Below are 15548 nucleotides of genomic sequence, written 5' to 3'. Positions count from 1 at the left end.
CAGACGCCCCTGCGGGGAGAGCCATAAGGGAAATGAGCCCCAGGGGTCCCGCAGTGAGTTGACAAAGGTCAGGTGTCTGCTTGGGGATAAAAGCTGGGACCACTTGCAGGGAGTCAGGAGTCTCTGTCTGTGGAGTGCACTCCACAGAGCTTCCTGGTTCAGGGCAGACCACCTGACTCTCCCTGGAGCTGGGCCCCAGTCTGTTTAGACCTTTGTGAACACGGGCTGATCGGGTGAGAGTCGCCATGTGGGCACCTTCTTCTTATGTGCTTAGCCTGCTGGTCTGTCTGTTTCCCATGCCAACTATGGGAAACCTTGGTTCACTGTTTGTGCCACCTGTTGTGGGCCAAGTTACATCTTTTTTGGGATCGTTGGGGGTGGCGTCGATCATGTATGAGCTTGTTGACCTGTTTGTAACCCCGGTGGTTATTCATACTGTAACATTTGTGTCTACAATACAGTCTGCATATTTGTTCATCTTTCTGCTGGTGCTATCATTTTTGTTGGGCCTGGTCATTGGCAGAACACCCTTTCTTCATCTCTTAGCTTCTTCTCTCTTACTTTGCCTTTCTTGCCTTAACAGCACCTTATGCTTTCTTCCTTGACATTGCCACAACAGCTTCTGTGCAGAAGTATAATGATTGCGTCTCTGAATAATTCCTTCCCTGCTGACAGGAATTTTGAGGTATCACCACCACCACCACAATATATATATACACAAAAGAGTAGGTGTAACAACAATAAAAGGAATTTTCACACATTGATTGTTCATGAATGCATCTTCATCCATGGTTGCTTTAGGAAAACAGTAAATTCCTACCAACATACTTCATATTTTCAGAGTTGTACTCACCTCCAGTCAGCATGAGAGCACATTTACACATGCAGTTGTCATTGTCGGCATCTTTCGTACTGAATTCAGCACCATGTAAGACCAGGCTACTCTGTTTTCCAGCTGTCCCACTGTGACCCTTTAAATAAAGCCTGCAACAGCAAGAGAATATAATCAGTGTCACCAAAACGAAAAAGATCCAGATCTTTTTCCACATGAGGTTTGCCCCGTATGAAGTGCACTCAGAAAATTTAGAAATGTCTAGTGTTTTGAGTCAATCTCTTTGTTGTTTCAGGTGTAAAATGAGGACATTCAGGGTTTTTCGATGTATCCGTAATAGCACATTATCCTTGCCTCAGAGTAGAAGTGAGCACAAGGAATCTGCACTGGAAAATGAAACAAAGTGGAGGGAGTCAGAGACAGAAAAGAGAATAAGGAGATGTGCCCAGAGATCTGGAATATATTGTCAGAATAATTGAGTATTTGAGTAGCTGGTCTCTTTACTGTGAACAGAAACAGAACTCCCAGTTAACAGCAGCCACATTATTAATCCCTGGACTCTGAAGAGGATTTCAGCAGTTTCAGAATTTTTAATTCCACTAGTTACAGCACAAGCCAGGAACCCAATTCTGCCAAAGCTGTCTTTGAGTGATGAATGGAGAATAACTTAGAGTTCAAGCCACAGAAGTCTCCATGATTAGCAATGCTAAATATCTCTTTTCTTAAGGAGGTCTTAAGGAGCCTTCAACTAGTTAAAACCACAGCCATGAGCTAGGAGCCTGAGCCCAGCTCCAGCAAGAAACAGAGTATTGATAGTGCTCTGTGCTGTAATGCCCAAAGCCATGTAATGGAGTACCCCTTTCCCAGCAAGGAAACACTGGGGACCTGGTCACATCTGATCTAAGTTCACAATTGCAGCAACATGCACAAGAAAATACTGAAAACAAAAGAGGAGGAGAAGGAAGAAGAAGATAGTATCTGAGTGTCTAATGGAGAAATATGAAGCCATAATCCTTACATCCCAGGACCAAGCTCTAAGCTACTGAAGGAAGAGTGAGGGGAAGGAGCATCACTCGCCTGCCTCACTGAAGCTCTACAAACTTGAAAATATGAGCCACAGGGCTAACCAAGAATATGACATGGTATCTATTGAGATAGATTTCTCTACTGAAGGGAAGGTGAGAAGCAGCTGTTCTGTCTCTTTTAGGGTTATTGATGAGAGGCAAGTATATCTTGTAAATATTGAGTGTAAAATGCATGAGGAGCCACAGGAGCCGAAGCAAGACATAAGTGTTTAAAGAGAGATGCCTCTTTCTGGGATTTATATCTGGAAGTGCTATCCTAGAAATTGCCTTCCCAACTTCACCCACAAACACAGTGAACGAGGAGAATAGTTAAAGTCACTGATTGTTGTCATTGACTCTTAGATTGTTTTTGTATTTTTATCCATTGACTTTGGATCAATGAAGAAGTAAACGCCTTCACCAAAGTGTTATTCCTTCATTTGTTTACACGGAAGACTGATGCTTCACTGCGAAGTGGACACAGTGTTAACAACAGGAGTAAAGCATCCCTAATCCTTACACAATAGTAGATAAACCATTGGTATTTTTCTGGGATGAGGAGGAGAGTCTGTGCCCCAGAATGAGATTTAAATAAAACCCAGTTCTGCCACAGAACTTTGGGGTTGGAGGAGGTCTGCTTGTGAGAGGGAGCAGAAGGGTCACACAGGCACCATATGTCAGTTTTCTTTAATCAAGTGCATGGCTTCCTCTTTTTTTTTTTTTTTTTTTTTTTTTTTTTTTTTTTTTTTTTTTTTTTTGTTAATGCATCTGTGGGTGTATATTAGATCCAAACAATGTCAATCTGATTAAACTTGTTACGGAAACTTATTACAGAAAATCCTCTTCTGGATATCCCAGTGAAGTTACTAAACCATCTCAAGATGTGAAGGCACAGAACCAGCACTTGGGGCTCTAGAGAGTCTGAGATTCTCACTTTCAGACTGACTTAAACTTTACCTAATTTTCAGCAAATTTCTTCCTATATGCCCTTTCTCTGTCTTTAAAAATGGAGACAATAGATGCTAAGCATGAACATAATAAAATAAAAATTTACTAAAAAAAGAGGATTGTCAGGGCTATCCTTCCAAAGTAGTTGTACTGCTTATCTTCATATATTCTTAAATGTAGCATGTCACCTGATCTGAGCCTTTGGACTTAAACCTTAGGATAAATTTTATATAGTGATAAGTACACACACTTATCAAAATTCTTTGATTAAATATAAATAGCACTGATAATCAAATACCTTTGGATAGCACAAAAATAGATAAGGTAAAGTGTGAGACTCCATGAAAGATCATGGAGATTCTTAGCAATTTAACAAGGAACTAGGAACAAGAATTCAGGAACATCATTGCATTGTGGTATTGTCCAATCGCAGTGGCAATTAGCCTGTAATTACTGTGTTACTCTACCAATGATGCTTGTTTTAAATGAGAGGACTCTGAGATCTGTCTTTGCTCATGTTCATTTCTTTGTCCCATACAAATTAAAGTCTGGAATTGATCCCATCTTCATTCATTGGACTTTTGCCTTGCTTTGCAAGCTATGCCTGATTTTTTGCAGAACAAAATAAACTTCCCTGAGCTTGTGTTGATAGAAAAATTACTTTGTCACATGATCTCTACAATCTGATTTTAAATGGCCATACATCCTCTCTATCAGCAACACCAAAGCTCACAGAAGTCTCATAAAGTTGGTATAAAAAATAAATACTGTTTACTTAAATCAGAAAGACAATGTTAGCCAGATCTTTTTATTAACAAGCAGCACTATAAAACCCACTCAATCCAATTAAAAAAAATCATATGATGTAGGAAAAAATAAAGAAATTAACAATACTTTGTGTATGATGTTTTCCCCAAAGGCATAGGACATTAGGATTATTTACAAGCTCATACTCTTGCCCTGATATTTTATAAACATTCCACTCAGCACAGATTTAGATCTTGCCAGTTATGCTTGACTTTTCCTCAACACTATTTTTCTAGTAGGTCTCCAGTTACTTTAAAAGGATAAAGCTTATTTTAGCTCTAAACTCTAGTAGGCATACAAATGAACCATAGCGTGAAAGAGTAATTCTCTTGGTTTGGGCCTTTCTCCTTGCACTAGCATTGCCCAAAAGTTAAGAAAAAATGATATTGCAAAGTCTGCACTACTTTAGGTCAAAATCAAGTGTCAATCAAAAAACAAAATCAGTCCTGAAGCAGTCGGTTCTTCTCTTTCTGAGTTTCAGTTGAAGCCATATGGGTCCAAACTACCCTGGCTTGAGGTAAAAAGTCTGCATAGGACTAGGCCAACTGGTGCTAGCTCCCAGGCAGCAGCAGATACCTTACTACTTAGACTTAATTAATTTTTTAATATTCTCAGATTCAGATTGTTAGGATTGAATGTTTAAAATAAACTCTGAGTAACTACCAGGATGTAATTTCCCTCCCTTAGAAAGATGACAATTCAGGGCAGAGTTCCTCTTGCTTGTTGGTAAAAGAAAGTAAGTTAAAAATAAAAAGCAACTAATTCCAGTCAAAAGTCAAACAGCAGTTTCAGGACTGCATCTGTAGTCTTCCCACTTGTTCACAGCAGGAAAATTCTGAAGACAAGGAAAACAGTGGAAACACTGTTCACATTCATAAATTAGGAGAGAAAAGCAAATTCATGCTCAAATAAGTAAGAAGAACAAATCTATTTTATCTGTATATGGTGTAATTAAAATAGCAACAAAACCCCATTAATAAGTAAATGATGAGTAAGTAGGAGTAAGAGAAATACTACATGTGTATATTAAGCTTGTATATTAAGTATGCATATTAAATGTCATATATTTTCATGACATTCTAAACCCACAACAAAGAACGTAGCAGCTGTCAGCATCAATTTAGAGACTAACAGCTTTCCTAGTTGATGTACTTAAGAAGAACCAGCACATTTAAAAAAAAAAAAAAAAAACAACATTGCAACTGGTACCTTTTATCTAGAGTGTTAGAAATTCCCTCTGCATTTTTTCCATATGATACTATAACAACAGGAAGTTGGGATCTATACACATAGATGGTAAGGAAGAACACTCAAGCATGTTTTGCTTTCCACCATTCCTACTGTGTGACACAGCTTGACTATCCGTATTCCCTTGAAACGAAAGCAAGGTATAGTGTGTGGAAAGAATAGTTACAAAGATATAACATAAACAACTGCAGAGGAGCCTGAAAAGCCATTTCAAATTTACATCAGAATTTTTTCCTTTTGATGTAATTAGATCACCTGGAATTCTTCTTTCAGTTATATACAACCTAGCTTTGTTCACACCATGTTTAGTGAGTTTAACAGATGGGATAATTCTAAATAAATTACAAAAACATTTATATATTTCAGCAACATGCAGTTATAAAGATTGAAATATACAGAATGAGATATTAAAAACGATCTATTAAATAAATGCAGCCATAAATCCATGTGAAAAAGTCATATACTAAATATTATTGAAATTGTAAGAAATGGTTTCTGCTTCAACACTTGCATGTAGCTCAACTGACCTTAGCATCTCTAGTGATTTATTTATTTTTACTAGAACTAATGAGATGGCTGTAAGATTCCCAGAATTTAATGTAAGCTACTTCTTTCTCTATTTTTTTTTCCTGTTAGATTCATTACAGATCAGTCAGTCTTTCGTTGAAAACAGTCCCTCAATGAAATAGCTAAGAAGTCATATCCAGCTTTGTTGACGAGTAATGCATAGTGTGTCTGTAAAGAAACAAAAAATAAACTAGCTTACTGCAGACCTTAACAACCATCATTAAAAGATGTAAAATACCAACTCAGCTACCTCAGTTTGCATGGTTTTGAGTCATCGAATGAGTTAAGATCAAATTTCATCACTACCGCAGTACTAAAAATTTTAGGACAAATCTCCATGGCTGGAATTCATAAACATGAGTAATAGCCTGAGATTCTTAGCCATTAAGTAGAGAGAAACAGGAGTCTCGAAGCAGGATTTAAAAGGTTCAGCATGATGAACGTAGAGGAACATATCAAAGCTTGCCTTTGAGAAATACTGTAGAGGGATGTCTCCAAATTCCCACCTCCCTTTTCTCTCTCTCTGCAGGCTAAAATGTCTCTCTCTGTCACTTGCTCATTCCACATGGCTTGCAGGAAAAAATCCCAAATTTTGATCTCTTCTCAAGGAAGGAGTGATTAATTTTGATGGAAAGGGCCACTGAATTAAATAGATACATGGTGATCAGTATCCTATACCCAGAATTTTCTGTTCTGAGCTCTCTCCTCATGGGGTTTCCATTTTTTCATAACTTCAACAGGAGTGGAGAGTACTTACAGCTCAGCCCTTCTCCTAACCTGCTGGTCACCATGTATACCTAGCGTTTTGGAATACATCTACACAGGTAAATGTGGGTATGAGCTTATACTGACTGTCCTCCATGTTAGGTATGTGGAAAGCATTTCTGTTTTTTTTTTTTAAAAAAAAAAAAGACTGACAGTATTTTGTCCTCTAGTTTGAAATGTCTGAGGTTGAGGAAGGAGTTAACATGCATCTTCCCTCTTGTTCACATTCTCATCTAAATTGTAGATAGCTTCAGGCTGTGAAATGAAACCCACTGCTAAAGATACTGATTTTGGCAGTTTTATGAATTCCTGTGTTAGTCAACCAATTCCACTTAGAATGATATTCAAACAATTAAGTCCCTTTGTAAACCGAACCCCGCTGACCTGGAACCATTTAGGAGGACCCAGTAAGATATTATCCTCAGCTTACTCTCTTAATTCTAGACATTAATTGTAACAATACTAAGTAAAACCTAACACATTTTCAGTGGAAAATATTTAATTTCAGTTTTATTAGGACAGTGACTACTCTTCTTAAAAAAAAACAAACCAAATTAAGCCAAACTCCAATATTTCATCATAAATCAGGACTAGTCTACTAACAAGAAGTTAATACCAGATGATGTCAGTTATAGCTAGAAATAAATTAAGAGCTACTCTCAAAGAAAGGAAAATACTTTGGAAAAATTTAAGAAACCAGGTAGGCTAGAAGACGACAAAAGCAGTCACCACTATTCTTACAACACTTTGAGCTGTTGCTAACCCATTTATCTGAGTTGCAAGAATAATTTACCACCTTTATTGCTGCCCACCTTTGAAGGACTGATGTAAATGTACTAAAGTGAAGCAGAAATGGAATGGCACAGTTGGCATTGGCTGGAGAAAACCAGCAATATTGACTGTAAAAACCTAGCAAGACTAAATTTTTTCCCACTCCTAACTTTAGTCCAAACTTGAGAAACAGTGTACATGGTAAACTCATGTACTCTTTATTTAACTTTACTGTATTCCTAATAGAGTTTGTAACTGTAAACTGTAGGTACAATGGCTCTGCAAAGTGATGAAAACCTGAATAACCAGTAAGTACCTCTGAAAACTTGAATAGATTCTTAAATTGGCTCTTAATATTCTTACTGCCAGCACATGAAAATAATTTCCTCCCACAATTCCTTTGGAAAAGTGTAAGACAAGATGACATCTGCGTTTCTCCACTGCTGGTCTGTAGCAATGACTCACTGCTGTAATTATTGTTTGACATTACTAGAACTCCTTGCCCATTCGCCTGTTGAGACAAATGAAATGTGCCAGCCAACAAAATGTTAACTCAATATATTCAGAGTAAGAACATATATCTTCCATTTTTAAAGATAAAATAATATAAAATACAACAATAAATTGATATGAACCTTTAGAAGTACAGCACAGCCTGTCTGTGGGACAACAAACACTACATGGTAGAGATAGCCTCCCTTGTCACTGCAAACTGTTAACAGAAAAGCTTATTTTCTCTCTGAACAGCTCATGATAATTTTTGCTTGTGCTTGAACCACACACAGCTGACAGGTCAGGGGAGAAAAATAGGTTTGTTCTGCACCAGGAATACACATACTTCTACTACTTGGATGCATGCTACAGAAGCCACAGGAACAGTCACTGTGGCAGTGTGAGCTGCTAGGTTTGCAGCTGATGTCAGTAACATAGTGGTGATGGAGAGGAAACACACAGCAACCCTGGCTTTTACTGTTAACAGGGACAGAAACATATTTAAAGACTACTATCACAATGATGTGTTGAACAGAATCAATTCCCTCTACTCTAATCTCTCACCAAACACAGCACAGAAGAGATGCATTAATCTGATACCACCATTTTCTGCTAAAACTGTTTTTCAGCACAGTACTTATTAAAACAAAATCACCCACCATTTTTTTTTCCTCATGGAAATCTGAAATAACTCTTTTCAGTTACTAGATTTGTTACAGTTTTCATCAACGAAAAGTATTGTTACAGAAAAAAAATAATCCTCCCACCATTTATACAAATGCTAAGACTTCTTGTTACTAGAGAAACCACAACTTTTGTCCTTAATCATGGCTGTGTAGTGCATAATAATGTTAATTTAGAAAGTATAAAGACTGTATTAATTTCAAACTTTAAATAACTGGAGTTGATCAATGTTTTTAGACAGACATAAACACTGAACATATACTAAGATGATAATGCAAATTGTTTTGATAGTATTGAAGATGGATGAACTTCTTAAAAAATAAAATACAAAGTTAGAACTTATCTGAACTTTTGCACAGGACACAGATAAAGATAGAGATATTCAGTTAACTTAAAATGTAAAAATATTTTTCTCCCTACACAACTACATTTCCTGGGCTTGCCTGAAGCCAACAACAGAAGTGCCAAAACTGATTCTCAAGGGATTTTCCATCACAGAAATACAGGGATTCTGCAAAGAAACTCATATTTTAAAAGTTTCTAAGGTTTATGTAAGTAATCAGACTTTCTGCTGCTTATCTTTACTGAGTTGCTGAACCTTGTGATGTTTGTGTATTTTTATTCAAGGATCTCTTTTACAGCCATTGAAGCTAGTAGAAAGGTTCAGGGAACATTGGTTTGAAATTTTATCTGTGAAATTATTAATCCTGTTTGAAAATTAAGTAAGAGACCCACACGACCCCAGTAAAATTTAAACTTAATAATTCATCCAAAATATGCTTGAAGTTCCAAAAGTCTCTTAAATATAGTATGTTGAAAACCATGCAGCTACATTGTAATAGTGGATTTCATAAATCTATGCTTTAGCCATACTGAGGGTGACATTAATTAACCACTGTCATCCACATAGGTCATACATTATCCTAATTAACTGGTTTTGATAAAATAGAAATGGAAATTTTCATGTATCAGCATGCTGTTTGTCCTTACTTTTACTCTGATGACTACTGTAGAGATACTAGCTTCTTGTTGCCCTGCCACGTCATTGAAAAAATATCATTTACAGGCCACAGTAAAATATTTATCACACAGTTTACTTAATTGAAAATAATTAATCATAAATAATCATAAATTCACAAATATCATAGGTAGACCTATGTTAAAAAATTATATAAATCTTACTGAGATATTAGTGTTAGGAAATTAATGTGTTTAAACAGTACATAATCAGTGTGGTTTGGGGGGGTGGTTCAGGTTTTGGGTTGGTTTTTTTGTGGGCTTTTTGGTTGGTTGTTTTCTTTGTAAAGAGTATGCTAGAATTAGTGTCAAAATTAGCTATAGTTGTGCTATAAGGTTAAGTACCACAAGTCCATCCCTACTGTTGAATTATGCTAATTAAAACTTTGCTATGTCATATGCTATTGTTTGCAATTAGAAGAAGAAATCTGGGAAGATGCCATTTAAATGTGTCATTTCTTTTCCATTTACAGAGATTCTGAAGACAATTTAACTAATTACATTTCATTTTTTCCCTGTATTTGCCTGAAGCTATGATAACAATAAAACCTATTTAAGTATGGCGGTTATTAATTCATAAATACCCTTTTACAAAACAGAAGTTAAAAGTCTTCAACCCCTAATATTTTCAGGAAAGAAAACCACATTATTTGTGCACTCAGGAATTACATATTCTCGCTATTTCCAGATTCACTGGAATAACAAACCACTATGCTAATTACAAGAAAATTCAGAGGTTTATTCATACATAAACTTTTTCTCATTAGAAAGTCACTGCCACTGAACTGAACGAGTTTTGTGCATACCTAATTCCCGAGGTCCCATAGATTTGATTTGATTTGATTTGATTCCATTTTATTTTATTCCATTTTATTCCATTTTTTAAATTAACAAAAAGTATAGGCATATTTCTAAGTGGAGATAGCTTTTTATTTTACCTGGATACTAGATCCTCAATGGTTTCCTGGTTGTGGAGGTTAGATCAAATGTTTGTACAGCTTAGCAGGGAATTGCAGTCTACCTGAAACAAGTCAATATCCCAAGGGTTCAGACTACCTTTCAGAGCAGAAATTGATGTTATTTTTTAATTGATACCGGGCCCTTCTTTAATATTGGATTGTTTCTCTAAAATTCCATAGTCATGATAACATCTCAGGTCCCAAATCAGGTAGTGAGATAACTAACCCTTAAGCAGGTTAAAAACATAACCCTTTTTTTTTTTTTGCCCTGCAGGAAAAACATAACAAGAATATATTAAATAGTACCACAAACTATTAAGTCCTTCAAATAACCTATTCCAAAAATGTCACTGAGGTGAAGTATCTCCTATAAGGAGACAGCTTTTGTGATTCACTTTATGGAAACATTTACACTTCCACACAGTGAAGGTAAGATGTTGCCATTCTGTTCTAGAATCACACCTGGCTTATATTGCTTGAAGACATGTGTAATGGCTAAGGCTGATGGCTGAAAAAGCAGTAAGAGGCACACTAGCTTACAAAATTCATGACTTGAAATATGAGTATTTGAACTGAATGTTGAATGAGGTGTAACCTGTAATTACCATTAAGGAATTATTTAAATACAGAATTGGACATAACATCTAGATTGAATAATCTTTTCCCCCATGTTTCCGCTGGCACAATATTTAATTGAAACTTTTTAATGTATCTTAAAAATATCTATGTGTTTTTTTCTCCTTATGGGGAGCTTGAATGTAAGGAAATGATTCGTTACTGATAGAAGTGGAAATAATCTGCAATTAGTTTTTCATCAATTTTTCTTTTTATTGTTTATTCTACCGCAATCTTCCCTTACTGTTGTGCTCCTTTGGGCATTTGCACATTCTGTTTTTTAATTTTTTCCAGTGGTAATGACCTAATGACCCTCTAAAACCATACTACAGTGTTGCTATAATGTGGCTGGAATGGAATGAATTTACAGTTGCCAACAGATTACGATTTAAAGAAATAACTTAATGAATAACACATTAAAATAAATATTTTGGGTTCTGCATGAGATTTTCAAGATTTATGATGGGATTTGTGTCAAGAGATGTGCACTTCCCACTGGATGAACCCCAGAGGAAAATGCAGGGATGTTTCAGGGAGATACAATTTTCAAAGCAAAATGTTAATCAAGATTTCTATTCACTTATCTATGTTTGAAGCTGTTCAACACTGATGAGTAAACTTCATTACCATTTCAGTATTCCTACTAATTTTTCTACTAATTATTTGCTTTAGTCCAGTGACTGTGCACTCAGGACCATGACATCAGTAAATAGCAAAGGATGCTGAAGAATCACTTTGTGGAGATGACAATAAATATAATAATTTCCAAATATGAAAACAATATAAGGGAGTATTAAAGGCAACAAAATTGTCATTTTTCTCTTTCTCACTATAGGTTTTTTTGTTGTTTTTTTTTTTTTTACATTTTGATATCCTCTTAAAGAGTGTGCAATGGTAGTGAAACAAGAGGGACTTGACCTCCCGTGAGAGCTCTGGTGGCCCTGTCTCAGCAAAGTAGTCAGTATGTGCTTAAAATAAAAAAAAAAAAAAAAAATATTGCCTAAGTGCATTGCTGAATGAGGGCCCAAATACACTGAAAAATAAAACAAATGAAAGGAGAGGAAAGAGAAGAAAAAAAAGGTGGGGAAGAGAAAGCAAAGGAGTGGTAAAACATTGGAACAGGCTACCCAGGGGAGTGCTGTAGTCATCATCCCTGGAGGTGTTCAAAGGACATACAGATGTGGCACTTTGGGACATGGTTAAGTGAATGTGGTAGGGTTGGCCTGACGGTTGGACTTGATGATCTTGGACATCTTCTCCAGCCTTAATGATTCTATAATTCTCCTATTCATATAGTATCATTCACAACAGTGAAATGACAATTAGTTTCAGTAAAGGTTTAAGATATTAAAAATAGATGTAGATGGAAAATACTTATACACTCAAGCATGTCCCACCTCCAGCCTGAATAATATGCAACAGGTCTGGCTTGATCTCCTTAATCATTAGTGTCTGTGTTGGAGAATATGCTCTATATTATAAGGGCAAGTATCTAGGAAAAAGTAACATAATTTAAAAGTGGCTGATGCAGAGAGTTTCTGTGAAATGTTTATAGTTATTTCAAAAATAAATATTGGCTTCACTATTTGATTGGTTTTCTTAATGCAAAATTAAGTTTAAAAAATGCCAAAATGAGTTATGTGGCACTAAGACCTCTGTGGAAAAATATAAACAGACTGTTAAAACATATTTCAACTCCCTTGGCGTCATTTGTGGCCGATAAACAGCCATATATGAGTGAAAGGTTCACTGACTGTCACCCATTTACAATCCAAGTTCTTTGCTGGTGCCACACTGACCAGGCTAACAGGGATCTGCATGTCTTACATACTTTTTTTTCCCCTTTAAACCCTCCGGTCACGACCTTATAAGAGCTGTGATTCACAATAATGACTTCTTTGGTGTAAATGGCACTGAGATTGGTACAATAGAGGTTTTACTTCAGTGCAACTGAATTATAATGCTAAATAAAAGAAAATAGAACACAAATAGTACACGTGCAATTGGGTCAAGTGTGGTGAGCAGTTCCAGCACTGATTTAAAACTGAGAACACATCTGCCTCTAGTACCTGATGAAACAGAAGACTAGGGACTAGACTTTTCATGGCACTGTGCATTCATTTGTGGTTTTTTGATTAGGCTTCCATTGTTATTGAATACCTCCTTCTTCTATGATAATAAAGAAGGCTTATTTAAACTTTGCAGACCAACCAAACAATAAAAAGTACACTGCACTGCTAAAATACCATAATATTTCTGTGCTATGTTCAAAGTTATCTATTTGTAGCCCTTTAGACATGGTGCAAACCTCTGCACTGTGCTCTAACTCACCTGCTGCATTGCTGCTGTGGACCAAAAAATGAATAATATCACTTTTTGTTACCATTACTTTAGAGAGACACTCAGTAAAATCAAGTACCTTTCCACTTGGTAGAGGGAAAATGCAAAAAAACAACAACAAAACAACAATAAACTCTTAAAGACTGGTGCAACTAATTACTCTGGAAAAATCTGTGATGATCCACTTTTCAAATTCTCTCCAAGTCTCACAGGCACACTTGACTTTTTAACCCGTGAAGGAAATGAACTCACAGAAAATATCACACCACTTCACTGGTTTTATCCTGAAAATTCAGAGAACCAGTGCAGAAAGTGTTCCTTCCGCATCAGGCTCTAGAAACATTTGCCAGTAGAGCTGTTAATGATAAAAAGGAGGGAAATAACTCCTGGAGTTAGTTGGCTAGGTAACAGACTTCAGAGACTTTAACCACGAACATACTAGATTAAATTAGGGTCACTAAGAATTTCTGCATGCTTTCTTGCAGGCAGATGAAAGCTTGCTCTGTCAGGTCTCTGAGCAGACATGAGCTCATTCTGCCCACACTCCATCCTGGCTGGAAGCTGTCCAGCTGCAGTAAGAATGACACTGAGCCTACTCAAGGGCAAGATATATTAGCTTGGGCTTGGTGCCACATTGACAGGTCTACCAAGCTTCTGTTCAGATCAGAGAATGGGCGGGGAGTCAACAGTAATGTAGACACAGACAGCACACATCTCTTTGTTAGAACTGTACAGAGGAGGTTTCCAGGTCCCATTCTTCTTTGTTTCTGCATTGTGAAGAATTTAATTTGATTTTTTGTCTAATGGTAAGAACAGTGCACATTTTGGGAAGCTTTCCAAGCAGCATTATTTTTTTAATCTGGAGATTTTGTCACTAAAGCTAAATAAATTCATTATAATCTTGTAAACACTTAGTGGTCTAGTTCACTTTGATGGAGATCTTGGTCACCCACAGGAAGAATATAAATTTTGTAATCGAATGCACCTCTCATTCTTTATATCCATACTTCAACCTTTTATGGACTAGCATTTAGAAGTATCAGTTTCTTCAGTTTTGATCAAGGTTATGACAAGCATAATGCCCAGGTTAAGTATTTTCATCTGGACCTAAATTTGGATTGCAAAAATGTACTCTACTACCCAACATTCACAGATAATAGTGAGGAGAAATATGCAATCATGCAATCTGCATTAAAGAAGCTATTTTAATAAAGATATTTTGTAATCCTAAATTTTGCCAAGATAGTTTTTCCTCATTCTGCATTTTGCTTTTGCATTATTCTCTTACAGTCCATTACTGTTTGCAGCCTTAAACTTGTAGATTCATTATGTTGCAATCCTAAATCATCAATGTATCAGTAATTAGCAAACATTAATAGAAGTCTAAATGTTCCCACTGTGATGCCTTATTCCATCCATAACTTTTGACATGTCCTTGTACATAAGCCTTACACTTTGCACACAAATTTTCATTGTGCTAATCTACATTCTGATCAATATTATAGGTTACAGAGATTTTTAATATTTTTGATGTTAAACAAGAATTAAGTAAATTTAAACAGTGAAAAAACTGACAATAAGAACACTCAACTTCTAATTAAGAAAATTACCGTAATTTTTAAAATTAATTGGATCTTTAATTTAGTTTTTAATAGAAACAGAGCCAAATATCACATCAGTTATGTCCCTGTAATGGACAGCCTGAATTTAAATGACATCTGATCTTGAAGTTGTCTGGATATCCTATATACAATAGTTCTGATATAAAAAAATAATTCCACATGAGTGGTAAATAAGCAGAAGTGTCTCAGTTTCACAAGGTTCTTTTATTCAGGAACTGTTTCATGTCAAAACCCAGCAGAGATGAATAAATGATGTTACTGATCTCTATACTAAATTCTACAGTAATGCAAACATCAGGAGTTTTAAACTCTGTAAATGCTTTGACAGAAGTAAATTAAAGAAACATAGCTCTTCTTGGTGTTGTTACTGGCAAAAAATGGGAGCTTGCACCTTGGGAACTGTAAGGTCCATTCACACCAGGATTTTATAAACTTCGTTAAAATACTTGTTTGACTTTCTTTCTTAACACAAATATGTAGAGGTGGCATAAAGCAACAGAGACTTAAAAGAGAGCAATACTGTGCAAAAAGAATAACAATACAGATTACCCATAAAGATAATACCAACAAGATGAGAGTAGTGATTTTATGTTGGAAAAAAAAAAAAATGGCCATTACCTTATAAAAGCCTGTGCAGCTTTCTCTTAGGTCCTCTGTCATGCTCTCCCGTCCTTCATAGCTGGGGAATAGCTGCTGAAATCTCCACTGAGCTACAATATCTAACAAGTAAGAGCACTACCAAGTTTCCATAAGTATTTTTTCTGCCAATATTTACAAGCATTGAAGAGCTCTCTCAAATTTCTGTGCCTATGCAGCA

General features: G+C 36.1%; 1 protein-coding gene across 1 annotated transcript in view; it reads right to left on the bottom strand.

Moving 5' to 3' along the window:
• The window catches only part of ANGPT1 (angiopoietin 1), a gene marked incomplete at its 5' end in the record, with an annotated part of 89759 nt that overhangs the window by 10285 nt on the left and 63926 nt on the right, over positions 1 to 15548 (bottom strand). The window contains one exon of the mRNA XM_008948992.1: positions 854 to 984. Coding sequence (XP_008947240.1) covers positions 854 to 984 — 131 coding nt within the window. The remainder of the gene's footprint in view (positions 1 to 853; positions 985 to 15548) is intronic.

This window comes from Merops nubicus, unplaced genomic scaffold (genome assembly GCF_000691845.1).
Source record: "Merops nubicus isolate BGI_N331 unplaced genomic scaffold, ASM69184v1 scaffold10301, whole genome shotgun sequence".
NCBI lineage: Eukaryota > Metazoa > Chordata > Aves > Coraciiformes > Meropidae > Merops > Merops nubicus.
The sequence above is the reverse complement of the archived record's forward strand: the minus strand, read 5'-3'. Positions and strand labels throughout refer to the sequence as shown.